The sequence below is a fragment of the Pseudorca crassidens genome, chromosome 15, assembly GCF_039906515.1.
Source record: "Pseudorca crassidens isolate mPseCra1 chromosome 15, mPseCra1.hap1, whole genome shotgun sequence".
In the NCBI taxonomy this organism is placed as follows: domain Eukaryota; kingdom Metazoa; phylum Chordata; class Mammalia; order Artiodactyla; family Delphinidae; genus Pseudorca; species Pseudorca crassidens.
The window spans coordinates 30164424-30180889 of NC_090310.1; the positions used below are offsets into that span (position 1 = coordinate 30164424).

At 53.1% G+C, this 16466-nt stretch overlaps 1 protein-coding gene across 4 annotated transcripts in view; it reads right to left on the reverse strand.

Annotated features, from left to right (window-relative positions):
• Positions 1 to 906: 906 nt before the first annotated feature.
• Positions 907 to 16466, reverse strand: part of CIITA (class II major histocompatibility complex transactivator) — a 39369-nt gene continuing 23809 nt past the window's right edge. For 3 of the 4 annotated variants that reach the window (XM_067706641.1, XM_067706643.1, XM_067706644.1), the window contains 12 exons: positions 16292 to 16456; positions 15463 to 15531; positions 12808 to 14458; positions 11747 to 11905; positions 10993 to 11064; positions 8076 to 8156; positions 7411 to 7503; positions 6124 to 6210; positions 3380 to 3463; positions 3119 to 3202; positions 2177 to 2283; positions 907 to 1617 (listed from right to left, as the gene is read on the reverse strand). In XM_067706641.1, coding sequence (XP_067562742.1) covers positions 2208 to 2283; positions 3119 to 3202; positions 3380 to 3463; positions 6124 to 6210; positions 7411 to 7503; positions 8076 to 8156; positions 10993 to 11064; positions 11747 to 11905; positions 12808 to 14458; positions 15463 to 15531; positions 16292 to 16456 — 2621 coding nt within the window. In that variant the 3' untranslated portion in view covers positions 907 to 1617; positions 2177 to 2207. The remainder of the gene's footprint in view (positions 1618 to 2176; positions 2284 to 3118; positions 3203 to 3379; positions 3464 to 6123; positions 6211 to 7410; positions 7504 to 8075; positions 8157 to 10992; positions 11065 to 11746; positions 11906 to 12807; positions 14459 to 15462; positions 15532 to 16291; positions 16457 to 16466) is intronic. The other variant, XM_067706642.1, reaches the window with a different exon arrangement.

Here is a 16466-nt window from a genome sequence, read left to right on the forward strand (position 1 = left end):
CAGGCATCAGGGCTGGTGCACTGGAGCACAGACAGCTCCCACAGCCACCAGCAGAGGGCCAAGTTGTCCCAAATCAGGGCTTCTGACCGAGCCAGCCGTGCCCCAGTGGAAAACAACAACAGGCGACCTGGCAGCTCTCAGTGTAGACAGCAAAGCTGCCAAGTCCCTTCCAGGCTTGCCGTGGCCAGGGCCGGATTCCAGCTCAGCTAAGAAACGACTCCCAGGGTAGAGCAGAGGATCCGAGACAGAGGAAAACACTCTGCAAGGCTCACGGTGCTTCAGCCTTGCTGACCCCCAGATAATGAATTTTCCAATGAATGGTAGGAAGCCATAGAGAAAATCCTTTCCCGAAAGACAGCTTGAGCCGAAGTGGACTCTGCTGTGTGTGTTGGGCTGAGGGGGGTGGGGAGGGCAAGAGAGCAAGGGCCTCCGTCAACTCGCCGTAGAATATGGCAGAAGTGATGCTGTGTGACAGCTTCTAAGGCTGGGTTACAGAAAGGGCAGGGCTGTTCCCCATGGTCTCGGTCTCCTCTGCCCCCGCAACGTCTCTTCCTCTTGGGGTGATCACCCTTCAACGCAGCCACCATGCTGTGAGGAAGCCCAAACTCGCCCACAGGGAGAGTCCCCCTGCCACTTCCTTAGGGGAACCAAGGCCCCCGGCCGCTGGGCAGCATCGGGTGCCAGACATATGCGTGACTGAGCCTCCAGACAACCTCAGCCGACACTGAGTGGGGCAGAGACGCGCTGTCCCCGCCAAGCCCTGCCCAGAGACAGGTGTGTGAGCAGAATAAGTGTGTGCTGTTGTAAGCCACTGCGTTTGGGGGCGGTTTGTGGCGCATTAGCTAGCCGGAAGAGTGGGCATCCGAGATGGTAAGCACGGTATAACTCAAACACAGGACCTGCCCGTGGGATTAAATGAGCCATTTATCATGTAGTGAAAAAAGACACAGGAAATGAAGGCAAAAAGGTAGACGTGGTTCCAGTCCATCGCCCCTCCCCTCCTCCGTTAGTGTACCATCAGCTCTTTTCCTGCTAAGGTCCAGTGTGTCTGGCCAGGCCTAGATTCGGCCTCAGCAAACAAAGTTATTGCAAACCAGTGAGTCCCAGAGACAGAAGGCAGTTGCTGTAGAATCCCAGCCGGTCATGGTTTGGGAAGTCAGCAGGCAGGGGATGGTCGCTGGTATCCTCAGAGCTTGCTCTTTAGGAGAGCAGCGTGGAGCAGTGCTTTCTCCCCAGGCCGGCAGGGACCTGGGCAGCTGGGGATGTGGCCGCTTCATCCCTCTCTCTGGCCTGGCCACAGCTGTCTGCAGTGTCCTGCAGGGAATGCCTCAGGGCTCTTGGGTGCACAGCACCTGCCACCAGGCACTGGCCCATCTGCCAGGGCTGCAGTGGCTGAGCAGGGCTGACATCAACCTGCTCTCCGAAGGAGCCTAGGGCCGGGCCTGGGTCTGTTCGCAGAACAGGCCATGGGTCCTTTCCGCAGCTGGGCGGGGGCCGACTCTGAGCCACCAGGGCTGGGCACCAGGACGCCGAGGCTCATGGGAAACAGCCCAAGAAGAGTTGTGTCCATAAATAACCAGGTCAGGGTCCAGCATGTCAGTGTCCTCGGAGAACATGCTGTGAGAGGTCAGGATGGGTGGAGATCAGGAAGTTTTAGGACAGGGCAGTTTAACACATGGGTGAAGTGCGGTCGAGATTGGGGATGGGAGGGATGGGAGGAATGGAGGAGGGGGATGTCCCAGGTCGGGGGAGCATGGAAGTGAGGGGACAGTCATCCGCACAGAGAGAGGCAGGAAACTGGTAGAGCAAATTCCTATGAAAACAATGCCGGGCATCGGGGGCAGCCGACAGGTTGAAACAGCAGCCGAGGCTGGGGAGTCCTCGAAGGCAGACCTTCCCAATGCTGAGGGCCGTGGGACGTGCACGGCTGACCCACCTGTCCTTCCCCGGGTCCCACGCCTGCCCATAGGGAGGATCCTCAGAGCCCAAGTCCTCAAAGCCTTTAGAAGACACCGCACCGAGCCCAGCTCAGGGGGATACGGGGTGGGCCCAGATGGCACATGGTCCAGGAGTTGTCACCCAGCTCCCACCTGCTGCCCCGCCCACCTTTTATGGATTCTGACTTCACAGGACACTGTCCCCAGGGACCCCCGTGGTTCTCCCCTTCCAAGCTCACCTCAGTTACCTTGTCCCAGGCACAGCCTGGATCATCTCAGGATGATCCTTGAGTCCAGCTGCTGCAGGTGTTCCTGGACGCCAAAAGGGATGGTGGGCGTCCACATCCTGTGATGGGGGCATGGCACACAGAGGTTAGAGGAGAGGGGGTGGTCCCCACGCAAGCTGCCCCCAAATCCCTCCTCCCACCTAGCCTAGTGTGGGGTCATGGGGACACCAGAGGCCTAGGAGCCCCAAGACCCCTTTTTAAAAACTGATTCTGCCACTGACTTGCTGTGTGATCTCAAAAAGTTTAGTTAACCTATCTGTGCCTTATTCTCCTCATCTGCAAAATGGGTCTTACAAGAGCCACCCTATCCCTCCTAGAAGATATGAGTGATTATGTAGACAAAAGTGCTTTGAAAGACAATCAAGTACAGTACTGGACAGTAGACATCATAGTGATGTAATGATAAATAAGTTTCAACCATATGAAATGGCCAGGTGTGTAGGTCAAAAATGGTTGAATATAAGCGATTTCATATTGTTCAGCCTCGTATATAGAACATTTTTGTGTACCAGACACTCTTCTGAGTATATTGACAAATTAAAACCCCACAATTTAAATATAAATATTTAAATAGGGGGTAAATATTATTGTCACTCCCATTTTACAGACGAAGAAACTGAGGCCAGGGACTTCCCTGCGGTCCAGTGGTTAGGACTTGGTGCTCTCACTGCTGAGGGCCCAGGTTCAATCCCTGGTCCGGGAACTAAGATACCGCAAGCCATGCAGCGTTGCCAAAAGAAAAAAAAAAAAAAGAAGATAAGAAACTAGGTCCAGAGGGTTGATGTGTCTGCTTGCCCAAGGTTGAACGCTGGTGAGGGACAGAGTGGGATTTGGTCTCAGGGCTCACAAGGTGAACCACACACTGACTCTCCCTCCACCACTGCTGAGACTTACGCCAGCTTCTCCACGTGAGGGCACTTTCTCAGGCTGGCAGTGAGCTGCTGGGCCCCGGCAGCTGTGAACTTGTTGTACTGGACACTGAGAAGAGAAACCCATTGTGGATCCTGGCCCTGGGGACCAATAAGCCCCAGACCAAGGTCATCACCACGCTCTCGACAACCAGACCTCAGCCCAACCCTTCCCATGATGCCAGCAGGAGACCCTGGTCCTCCCAAGTCCTGGCCCCACCCCCACTGCCCAGGTTCCCACACTCACTCCAGCACCCGGAGGGACACCATGTCTGGAAGCACGTGTGCCAGGCTCTCAGCTCCCACATCGCAGATGCAGTTATTGTACAAGCTGCCGGAGAAAGAGGTCAGGGCAGGGGCCGGGGGTGCTGGGGGGTCAGGGCCCAGGGAGAGCCACACCCAGCCAGAATTACTGCCGCATTTAACAGAGGGGGAAACTGAGGCCCAGAGAGTTGAGGCTGCTTCTCTGTGGTCACTCAGTGAGTTCAGGGAAGCAGCAGGACTAAGTGGAGGTAGCTTCCCATCTGAAACAGCCCAAGTTCAAATCCCAGCTCTGTGGCTTGCTGCCTGTCTGATCTTTGGTGAGTTACTCAGCTCCCCTGTGACTCAGTTTGCTCCTCCATAAAATGGGCATGATAGAGTAATTGTGGGGAGGAGTAAATGAGTTAATGTTGGTAAAACACCCAGAACAGGGCCTGACATGTGGAATGAACTACATGTTAACTATGGTTATTGTACCTCCCAAGGGGGTTTGTGGGGGTTATACAAGTTACTGTGGGGGGTGGGGCAGCGTCGGGAATAGCAGGAGAGAGAGAAACCCAGAGTCACTGGGCAGGCTCAGGTTTCTATAATATATTCAGTCACCATCGGCAGTGTCAGAAATAGCACGACACCTTCACTGGTGCCAGCTTAAGCCGTATATTCATTAATGAGCGTCCTTTTAACAAGCCAGGTGCAGCCACGGTTCTAATTTCAAGGCCGTGACTTTGCCTTGTCTCAGCCTCAGAGCAACACAGCAGGGCTGCATGTAAAAGCAGCAAGTCTACACTGCAGCAAAGTGGATTCAAGCTAAACTCCAGGAACCCCTGATGTCGTGGGTTGGCCGGTACCAGGGCAGGAACCAGGTAGGGGTTTTACAATCACTTCCTGGGATGGATCTTAGAACCAGGAGGCCCTTCCTCACCCACAGGAAGAGGATTCTTCCCATATTTCATTGATGCCAAGATGTACATGTTCACATTTGAAAATCATTGCGATCAGGATGTGTCTGATAATCAATGGATGTCATTTAATTAGCAGCGTTTTGTCCCCTTAATGGTGTCTTACAAATGGATGGCATCTTACAGTCCATAAAATATGAGGTTCCTTTGTTTTTTGGCCACGCTGCGCAGCTTGCAGGATCTCAGTTCCCCGACCAGGGACTGAACCCAGGCCACAGCAGTGAAAGCGCGGAATCCTAACCACTAGGCCACCAGGGAACTCCCAATATGAGGTTTCTTAAAGTGTCAATCAGATCACATATCACCCCCACATGCCCCACCTGCTTCTCCATTCACAATGGAAAAACCTCCAACCACTCTCGTGGCCCGCAAGGGTCTCCCTGCATGATCTGGCCTTCCCTGACCTCTCCCGCCTTATCTCCCACCCTCTGTCCCTCATTCCCTATAGCCAGAAACAGAGGCCCCCCTTCTGGCCCTCAAAGATCCAACCTCTTTCCCACCTCAGGGCCTTTGTCTCTACTGTTCCCTCTCCCTGGAATGCTTTTCCCTGAGAGCATCCCACAGAAGGGGGAGGGTCCCCTCCTCAGGGGTCTCCTGACCTCCCTGGTGAATTCAGCACTCCCTATTGTACCCTCTGGGGTCTTTGTTAGTTTCCTCATTCCCAGCATGAATCAGCATTTTAAACATTTTGTTTATGCACGTGCTTACTTATTTATTACGCAAGGAACTTGAAAGCAAGATCCACCCTGGTTTTGTTCATAGCTGTAGCTCTAGTTTCTAGCACAGGTTCTGGCCCATGGTTGATATTAGAGAATATTAGATACCCTCACAACTCTAGGGCGTGCCAATCACATAGACTACAAACTGCACAGCACACAACCTATACAGCTGCACTCAGGGACCGTGGCTGGAAGGATAATGGGCTGGAAGGACCCATTAGTCCCAGGGAACCACCAGGCACCGGGCTGGAAGTAAGCAAAAGCAAGAATGTGGGGCTTCCCTGGTGGCGCAGTGGTTGAGAGTCCGCCTGCCGATACAGGGGACGTGGGTTCATGCCCCGGTCCGGGAAGATCCCACATGCCGCGGAGCGGCTAGGCCCGTGAGCCATGGCCGCTGAGCCTGCGCGTCCGGAGCCTGTGCTCCGCAATGGGAGAGGCCACAACAGTGAGAGGCCCACGTACCGCAAAAAAAAAAAAAAAAAAAAAAAAAAAAAAGCAAGAATGTGCTATTCCAAGGCCCGCCAGAAGGTGACAGTGTAGGCACGGAGTGATGCGTGCATAACAAGAGCCAGCCAAGGCTACCTGTGCATAGTCAGCATTCTAGAAACCACCCCGGACTCCAGAAAAGGCCCAGTCCTGCCGTGCCCTGGGGAAAGAGGGCCAAGATTTATTAAGCACCAGGGCCAGGCACTGCACCAAGCGCTTTCCATAGGCTATTGGGATGGTACCCATTTTCCAGATGAGGAAACAGAGACTCGAGATGAGTAAGTGATTTGCCCAGAGTTTGCCAGATGCCCTTCCCCAGGGGCTGCTAATCTCGTTCAGGGCGGTGGCATCACCCAACTCCAGGGGAGGGCGTTCATGTTGGATTTTAGGTCGGCGCCCCCCACTCCCTACCCCCACCAAGTTGTGCAACACTGATGTGGTAGAACAGCCTGTAGTGATTGCTTTCAGGGTCCCAGTGTTGGACCTTACAGCTGCCACCAAGGGGGTTCTCTGCCCGCCCTCCAGCCCACCAGCTCAGCACCTGACCAATAGAGGGCCCCACTCACCTCAGCCTGAGGAGGGACGCAGCCAGCAAGGGCAGGGCCTCCGCCAGCTTGCAGGCACCCAAGTCAGTGATATTGTTCTGGGACAAACTGCGGGAGTACAAAAAGGGGAGGGCTCAGGGCCAAACCTGAATGCCCCTCCCCATCAGTGTCCATCACCCCAGGCTCCGGCAGGGCTGGGAACCCCTGCTTCCTCACAGGGCATCCCAGGGCAGCAAGCACAGGACATTCTACCTGGATGAGAGTCGTGGGTGCTGAACTGTGTGAGGGCGCTATGGGTAGACTTGGGCTAAATCAGTAAAATGATGCAGTCACGCCCTGAGGCTGAGTGGGATGATGGGGGTGAGGATGCAGATGTAGCATCCATTCTTTTCCCTTTGGACCACTTTTCAGCACTGTCATTACGTAAGGGTTTACATTATTTATTTAATGACGTGGACTCCACGAGGTGAGGGGTCGAGTCTGTTCCTTACTCTATCCCTGTGCCTACAGCCATGCCAAGCACATAGTAGGTGCTCAGAAAATATTTAAGTGGGGTAAAAAAGGAAGGAAGGAAAGGTGGGAGAGAGAGGGAAATGGAGGGAGGGAGGGAGGATGTAAGGAAGGACGAAGGGAGGGAAATCTAGCTTACTCACTCTGTTTCCTCAAACACTATAAATTACTTAATAAGTCTCAGTGTCCTACCATCAAGGAAATCCCTAAGTGAATTCTGGTGAGTTCTGTGGCGGCCCTGATCGTGGTTGTGGAGTAGAGTGTGGGTAGATTTTGATGATCCCTCTAGGTTCAGTAAAAAAATCATGTTGACCCTCCTGCATCATATCCATCTGCTATTTCCCAAACCCAGAACAGTTTTTTTTTAATAGAAATTCACTATTTTGATAATAATGTGTTACTGATAAATCCTAATCTATCTCTCCTGTCTCACCTCCCCAGTCTTTCTCTCACTAAACATTGCTCACAGTCATTACTGTACACTTCATAATTATGGACGCTTGTTTGCTTGTTTACTGCGTCTCCTCCCTAGCAGATCCCTGAGGTCAGGGGCTTTGCTTTGTTTAAAGCTGGCTCTCCAGGGCCTTGAATGGTGTCTGTACACAGTAAGTGCTTCTTACGTATTTGTTGATTAAATGAATAAATGATTGGTTGAATGGCTGATTAAAGAAATGATTGAATGAATGAATGGATGGATGATTAAATGAATGCACGATTGAATGGATGAGTGAAAGAAAGAATAAAAAAGCTGGACTTTGGGGACAAATGCAGCAGGAAGGGCCGGCCCAGTGCACTCACTTGAGCGTCTCCAGGGCCTTCAGCTGAGGGAAGGTGGCCGAGAGCTGGGCGACACCCTCATCCCCGATCTTGTTCTCACTCAGTGAGTCCAGGCTGCAGATGGAATCAGATTGAGGGCCATCAGCCAGCACCCTGGAGGCCACCCGATTCTCCCCCACCTTCCGACCCAGCAGTGGCTTCCTCCCATGCTCCCACCCCTGGACACACCACGGCCAGATGCAGCTGCAACTCCGAGCATTTGAGAGCAAATCTTCATCACCTGGGACTGCCAGGCCAACAAGTGGACAGGGCCCTATCTACCCATGGACCTGAATCACTGTTTTCCTTCCTGGCAGCCCCATGAGCTGGAGCAACTTCCTTAACCTCTAGAGACCTCAGGTGTACAATGGGATCATGTTCCCCGGCCCTGCCTCCCCATGGGATTGCTGGGAGCAGCACATGAGGGGAAAAGAGTTTCGAAGATCTCGAAAGGATTCAACCTATTTTTATTGTTGGGGATTTCCTTCTGCCATCGCTTCCCTGCAGTGGGGGCGTCTGGTCACTCACACCAGCCACACTGAGGAAGCAGCAGGACACACACAGAGAGAGAAAGGGACAAACAAGGCCAGGGTTTGGGGTTGTCAAAGCCCAGTGTCTCCAGGAGGGATTCCGGGGTCTATACTCACTCCAGATGCTGAAGGGAAGAAAAGGCCTCAAGGATCTTCACCAGTTTGGGAAAAGCCTGAGGGCCCAAGATGGGGCCCAGCCTAGAAGGCAAAGCGCAGAGTTAAGACCCTGAAGCAGTCATGGCCCCTCTACTGGACCCCACAGAAGGCAGGCCCATCTGAGGCCTTAACTACCCCCAGCTCCACCTGGTGGGACCCCAATCCCTCCTGCTTCAGGCACGTTTCACAAAGCCCACTCAAGAGGCCATCTGGGCTCCCAGCTGGGGGCTCCCCATCTTTCATCTCTGAGTGGGGAGCCAGTTCTTACTCCTGCTGACATCCACATGCACCTTCTCCCACCCTGGCCTGGGGAAGTGGTTCCCAAATGCTGGCCTGAGGACCACCACCAGTGATGAGAAAGATGGTTTACTTATTTGCCATTGCTTTTTAACAACAAATAGAACCATTTCTTGAGCACTTTTTATGTGCCAGGAACACACTGGGCCCATCACTCAGATCAGACCTCATTTAATCCTCACAATGACTCTGAGCTAAGAGCACTTCTTATCCCCATTTTACAGATGGGGAAACTGAAGCACAGAGAGGTTAACGAACTCATACAAGGTCACACAGCCTGGATGGACATTTAGACCAGATTTTGAGAGAATGAGAAAAATAAAGACAACAGAGGGCTATTTTGTTTTTTTTTGTTTTTCTTTTCTTTGTTCTTTTTTTTTTTTTTTTTTTTTTTTTTTAATTTTTGGCCATGCCACACAGCATGTGAGATTTTAGTTCCCCGACCAGGGATCGAACCCACGGCCCCTGCCTTGGAAGTACAGAGTCTTAACCACTGGACCGCCAGGGAAGTCCCTGTTTTTAAAATATGGTTAAGTGTACTCAGTGTAAAGAACAGTCTTTTATTCTGAAATTATATCCTTTGAACTTTTTTGACATTAAAATGTTCATTTTTAATAAAATTATGGTGTCAGCAGCAGTTATTTCACTTGTTTGAATGAACATACTTGATACAAATTAAAAGATGGTAACTGCACATAGTCACTGAAATTCACTCTGAAATATTCTCAGTCTTGGAAACCCCGAAGTCTGGGAACTACTAGCCTCAATGAAAGGTCACAAGATAGGAATCTGTAATCTGATTTGAATCTGGGCTCTACCACTTAGCTTCTGTGGGGCTTTTTGGGCAAATCCCTTAACCTCTGAGTCTCAATCTTCTCAAATTTAGCCCCAATCTTAGGAGGTTTTTGGAAAGATTAAGGAATTCATTTATCAAATATTGATTGCTTGCCTACTGTGTTCCAGGCCCATCAAGCCTGTCACGCAGACAGCCATGAACAAAACAGACAAAAATCATTGCCCTCGTGGAGCTGACATTCCAGGGGGCAAGACAGATAATCAAAGAAATTGGTAAACTGTCTGGTGTGGGAGATAATTGATACAGAGAAAAGCACAGTGTGAGCAGGGCAGAACTGTACTTTTAAATACAGGAGTCAGAAAAGGCCTCTCTCACTGAAAACTGGAAGAAAGTGAGGGCGTGGGCCATGCTGATACCTGGGGAAGAGTGTCCTGGGTGGAAGGCACAGCCAGTGCAAAGGCCCAGGGGTCGGACCATGCCTAGTGAGGTTGAAAACCATTAAGAGGACACACGTGGCTGGAAAGAGTGCAGGAGGCGAGGGTGAAGAGGTAAATGGGGGCTGAATCAGGGGAGAATCGTCCACCAGCAGAGCCCCTGCAGGGTTCTGAGCGGCTGAGGGGCCTAATCTACATGCACATGAGATCTACAGGGTGCCCGGCATGGTGGCTGCCAGTCTCACGCCCAAAATAGTCCTTTCCTTCCTTCCTTCTTTCCTCAGAACTTTCTCAGGGCTTCTGGCCTGCAGGTGGCTACTCTCCGGGTTCTGGGCTGTTCTACCCCATGGCTGCTGTTCCCCAGAGCACAGTTCCGACCTTGAATTAGGGGCTTTTTAAGCTAAAAATAATTCAAAGCCAGAAGGGGCCCTTGGTGATTGTTTTCATACAGTTCCTCTTTTCAGCAATATTTTTCACCTCTGCACAAATTTGGCCTCTTGTCGCTGTTCAAAAGAAGAAACGCTTGGCTTTTTCTGGGGCACGGGGGGAGCTGTGATCAGGAAGAGCAGACAGCTTGTGGCTGACCAGCTGGGGACCTTGGACAAGTTACTTAACCTCACTAGGCCTCAGTTTCCTCATCTGTAAAATTGGGATGATAATGACTATCTCCCAGAGTGGCTCTTGAAATTAATAAGATTATGGCACTGAGTACACTGTAGTTGTTTAATAATTCCTTCTTAATTGTTGGATGATTTTAGATCCCTAACAAGGACCTACCATGAATTTAACTTTTTTGTTTGTTGGAGCAACAGCCAGGCTGACCTGACATTTGTGACTTTGGACAAACAATTTACACTCTCAAGGCCTCAGTGTCTGCTTCTGTACAGTGGGGAGATAATATCTCCACCCAGCATGGTTCATTCCTATTTCTTTGTCAAGCTTCAAGCCTTCAGTCTCCTCTTCCAGGAAGTCATCTTGGCCTCCCCTAAGTCTTCACGCTCACAGCCCTTGAGTTTCTGGCCACTAATCACAGCAGGTGGTAATTGTCTATTTACACTGGACAGCAAGCTCATTGAGAACAGTGCCCTCGGTCATATGAGTAGGTCTGTTGAATGAGTGGATGCGAACGAGTATGTTCACCAGCAAATGGGCAAGTTAGCTTCACCCCCGAGAACCTCCAGGACTAGCCCAGACCGGCCATACCCCAGCTGCTGGAAGCTGGTTTCCAGAGTGGTGGGGCAAGAGGGTAAGAATGATTCTGAGGACCCATCTCCATTCTGGTGGCACAAGCCCAGCTAATGCCAGAGGAGAAACCTCGTGGGGACCCGAGACAATTTACCCCTTTGCTTACGCAAACTCCAGCTTCTTTAAGTCTCGGATGGCAGGGAGTTCCCCAGGCGTGTCTTCAGAGGAACTTCTTGTCCTGGAGAGAACGGGCAATGTTAGGGAAGAGCTGGCTCCTCACCTGTCATGGAGCCCCCTCCTAGGGGGGACGCCTGCCCCAGTGCCCAAAATTCCCCAGAAGGACTGCCTTCCTTGGGCTACTGTTGTCCCCTTGTTAAAAAGAAAAACCTCAGGACAGGATATTATTAAGGCATTACTGTGTGTTTCACGGAAAAGAGCCTTAGAGGAGGCATTACCCACACCCATCCCAGACAGCGCATAGTAGGTGCTCAAACAATGTATGATGAAGGAATGAGGGAAAGACAGTTGCTCTGTGGTCACGTTTCCTCTGCCCTCTGAACCTTAGACCTCTGCCATCTAGAAAATGGGAATGATACTGGTCCTGGCTGCCTTGAAAGGTGGCCATAGGTGTCATTTGTGTTACTGGATGCAGAAGGCAGCTTATGAACTCTTAGCAGGAGAGAATATCTCCTTGGCTTTAGCTGAGAAAGAATTGGGTACATGATGGCAAGTTCTGAAGTGGACAGAGTGATAAATCTTGGGGACTCTGCCTGGGTGGTGACTGCAGTGAGAGATTTTAGATGGTCATTGGCTGGCGGGGAGCAGGGGAGGTCCCCCCAAAAGAGGAAGAAGTGTTAATAGCAAACTTAATATTAGGTCCTGCATGGTCTGGACCAACTCCCATGCCCTTCCCCTCTCACCTCTGGATCTGCACGAGGTTGCCCAGGTCTTCCACATCCTTCATGGATTCAGCCTTGAAAGGCTCAATGGTGAACTTCTCCTTCACTGCTCGGAGTAACTTGGCCTCCCCATGCTGCTGTAGGGACTCCCACAGCTCCACTGTGTCACTCAAGGCAGCCCTGTGGAGGAAGGGCTTCAGACCCAGTTATGGTGACTGGGCTAGACCATAATGTGGGGGGTGGGGGGGTGGCGGCTCCATGAAGGACCTCCTACCTATTCAGATATTTTCCTTCCTCAACTTAACCCCTACTTCCTCTAGAACGTTTTCCATGACCACTCAAGTCTTTATCAATTCCTCCTTTTTCTCAACTCTCCCAGTGGTTTTATTTCCCTTTTTGCTTTGGCTACCAGGAAGCTCAGTGCTAAATTCTCAGTTGAACCACTACAATGGTGTAGACCTTACAGCTTGGGTAAAGTATGCTTAGGGGGAAGGTGGCAGAGATTCTCTGGAGATGAGGCTTAAATGATCAAACAGATCACTGAAGGATTTAGATTCCTTAATTTAAATTAAGGAACTTTGACTTCATCCTGAGGGAGGTGGGGTGCCTCTGAAAGATTGTAAGGAAGGATGGAATATGATCAGATGCAATTTCTAGGGAGATGTGCGCTGATGGTTGAATATAAAGTGGCGTGGAAGAGGAGAATGGAGGCAGGGAGGTCAGGGGAGGCTATGGCTTTAATCTAACCATGACAAAACAGTGGCTTGATCAGGGGATGGAGAAAAGAAAACGAATTCAAACCCAGGTCAGTCTTAGATTCTAGACGTGGCCCAGCGCCTGTCATAAGGCCAGCCTTCAAATACTGGTTGGAAGAATGATGCTGGCTGTGTGACCTTGGGCAAGCTACCGTACCCCTCTGAGCCTTGGCTTCCTCATCTTAAAAAAGGATAGAATCACTTCTGCCCCCATCTGGCTGCCATTCATGCTGAATGAGACCCCACAGAGTCAGCACTGGGCACAGCACCAAGACCGCTGTAGGTGCCCAAGGCAAAGGATCCCACTCTCCTGCCTCCGGCCCCCACCTGAAATGGGTGACACAGCTGAGTCCCACGAGGCTCCCCAGTCCAGAGGGGTCAACGCCAGTGCTGCGGAGGTCCAGGGAGAAGTCTCGGCCCGCCGCCTCCAAGGCGCTGCCCAGCACGTAGGTGTCGGGAGGTGTGAGCCGGGTGCCCAGGAACGAGAGGTGGGCCGGGAGCCCCTGCAGCACATGCTGCCAAAGCCCGGCATCCAGCGCCTCGTGGGCGCAGTGCAGCAGCTCCAGCAGCCGCCCCGCCTTCAGCGCCCCAGGCTGCAGCCGCTTCAGGTACCTGGTGAGCACCTCCTGCTTCCTGACCGCTGAGGTGGAGCCCGCCAGCCCTGCCAGGGCTCCCAGGCAGCAGGCACGAGGCTGGAAGACCAGCCCAACCAGAAAGCGCGGCACGCCCTCCAGCCAGTTGTCATAGGGCCTCTTCTTCCTCGGGGTCAATGCCAAATACTGCGGCAGCTCCTTGTCCTTGATTTCGCTGCTCAGAGCCAGCCACATGGCGCCCAGGAAGCATTGCAGGAGGAAGCTGGAGAAGGCCAGCTTGGTCTCCGGGGCCCCCGGGGTGGGCTGCACCAAGCCTTGGGCCACAGCCCAGACCCTCACCTCGGCCGATGGGAACTGGCCCTCCCGCAGGCTGCTCTGGTGACCGCGGCCCAGCTCCCAGGCCAGCCTGGCCAGTCCCACCAGGGCCCCTGGGGGGCTGTCACGGGCTCCTGGGCCTAGTAAGCCAACATAGAGTCCCGTGAGCGTGGAAGGCAGCTGGGCCTCATCACCTAGCTCCAGGAGGGCCTCCAAGAGCTGGCACACGGCCCGGCACACGGTGGGGCTATGGCTGTGACTCAGGAGAAATGGCTGGGACTGGAGGAGCGCCAGGGCTCTCTTTTGGTGCTCGGTGGTCCCCGAACACTCAAAGTAGCGCATCACATAGGTCTCGGCCTGCTGGGCGGAGAAGCCGGCCACTTCGAACAGAGCGTCGGCCTTGCTCAGGCTCTGGGCCAGGCGGCCCCGGGGCCGGGCTGTAAGCAGCAGGGTGCAGCCTCTCAGCAGCTTGCGCTGGAAGAGGCCCGCCAGCAGCCCCCGGAGGGAGCGGGCTTCTGCCGACGTGGGTCCGCCCGCACTGTGCAGGAAGCCGTCTTGGGCTTCGAGCTCCTCGAAGGCATCCAGGATGAGCAGAATGCGGTCGGGCCTCCTCAAGATGTAACTGAAGACCTCGTCGTCCACTGACAGTGGCTGTGAACCCAGGGAGAAGAGCAGATCCTGCAGGCGGTAGGTGTCCCCCGGACGGTCCAAACAGTGGCAGGGGATGCAGAAGATAAAGTCGTACTGTGGCAGCTGGCCACAGGCCCAGGCCCAGCTCACGGCCTGGACCCAGTGACTCTTCCCCTGTCCTGCTTTGCCCAGCACGGCGATCACCTGCGTCTCACGTGGCCGCCGGTGGTTGCTAGAGGCCAGCAGCACCTCGCCCAGACTTCCTCGGGCCGGCTGCCGCTCTGCCCAGTCCAGGGTGGTCAGCTCTCTGTCCTGGCTTTTGCCGCTGCTCCTCTCCAGCCTTACCCTCACCAGGTCCACCTCCACCAGGATGCCTTCTGGGCCTGCGGGCTTAGCCTGGTACTTGTTCCGTAGCGAGGAGTAGAATTGTTCCACACTCTCTGCACATGTCAAAGGGTGTGGGGTGGGGGAGAGGAGGATGCTAGTGGCAGGACTGGCCACTGTGAGGGCAGCAGAGTGGCCAGCCCGGCCACCATCACTAGCTTGTTCATCCATTCGTCAAAGTCTTCCCCGACTGCCTTCTTGATTAGCTGCCTCCTTCAATTACCCAGACACTCATTCATTCATTCCTACACCCATTCATTCACTCATCTTCTCACTTGATTATCTGTCCACTCTTTCATTTACTCACTAACCTTCTTCTTTTGTTCACTGACCATCGGGAGGTCATGGTGGGGTTGGTGGTGCTAAGAGTTAAGATAGTGGAATCCAGGTTTCTGGTTCAAGTTCCAGCTCTACCACGTATTGCTGTTACATTGAGCATGTGATATACCCCACTAGCCCTCAGTCTCCTCATCTGTAAAATGGGGATCATACTGGGGTTATTTATGACTTTGTTTGTTTGTTTTGGCCGCAAACAATCCCGGGAGGCATGCGGGATCTTAGTTCCCTGACCAGCGATTAAACCCTAGCCCCCTGCAATGGAAGCGCAGAGTCTTAACCACTGGACCACCAGGGAAGTCCCTGTTTACAACTTTAATGATTGACCACATCTCATGTGCCTGGAAGTGTACCTGGAACAGAGTCAGACTCAGTCGTCTGGCCATTCTCTCAGCTGCCCTTTCATTCCCACCTTCCATCTCTCCCACACCCATCATCCACTCCTGCCTTCACCCACTCTCCCAATCACCCTCCCTTCCCTGTTTCATTCTCTCAGCCTCACAAACAAGATGTCAACACCTAGCATGGGCTTACGAGGGGCAGGTCCTCAGTAAATGTTGCTCTAAGTGTAGGTATAACTGGCGGAATGAATGCTGAGATGGCGGAATCAAATGAGCAAGTGAATGAATGAATGAGCCAACAAGTGAGGGATTGAATAAGTGTTGGGTGAATGAGTGACAGGAAGCCTCCAGCACCCAGGCAGAGGGACCCTGCCACCACTCACCAGGCCACTTGGGAAGCTTGCTGGATGCCTCGTGAGCTGCTGGGCATTGGGTGGGGGACATCTCATCCTCTGGAGGGGAAGAAGCCAGTGTCAGAGTTAGGGTGAGGGGCGCCCCAGGGACCTCCCTCCCTCTGGGGCATCGGTCCTCTGAGTATCGCAAGGTCAGAGCTGACGTGGGCTGAGTCTCCGCAAGATGGAGGTTACCAGGTGGTGACCTGAGGCTGTATCCTGCTCAAAGATGTCTTTTTTTGGCCAGCTGTACTTTTAAAATTTTCACCAGTGTTTTAAAAATCACAATATCTATGTTAAAATCAAGATCTCCAGGGCTTCCTTGGTGGTGCAGTGGTTGAGAGTCCGCCTGCTGATGCAGGGGACACGGGTTCGTGCCCTGGTCCGGGAGGATCCCACATGCAGCGGAGCGGCTGGGCCCGTGAGCCATGGCCGCTGGGCCTGCGCGTCCGGAGCTTGTGCTCCGCAACAGGAGAGGCCATGACAGTGAGAGGCCCACGTACCGCAAAAAAAAAAAAAAAATCAAGATCTCCAGATTCTGCTGACAATTCAGAAGACCTGGCTGCATTGAGCCTGTTTTCCTGCCATGTAACAAGATGGTGAAGGCTGGTGGCCCATGGATTCTCCAATTGTTCCCCTCACCAACCCTCCAACGTATGCCCCCTCCCTGGAGACCCTCCCTGCCCTGTTTTACACAAAAACACAACTTGCCCGTGTCTGCAGGCAGCTCTGTTCGTGGACCTCATTGTCTGAGGCAATCCCTTCCCCCAGGGCCTCAGTTCTGCTTCCAGTAACTCTCACAGGTCCTGCTGATTCTTACCTGTTAGGTTTGTACGGGAGGTCAGGGCTGGTTCAGGCATGCTGGGGAGGTCAGCTGCCGATGGGGCAAAGGGGCTGGTGGAGCCGGGCCGGTCTGGGGACTTTGGGAGGCTGTGGACAGCTGTGCTGCTGGAGGCGGGTGTTTGGCTGGCCTGGGGCATCTCACCTACATGGGG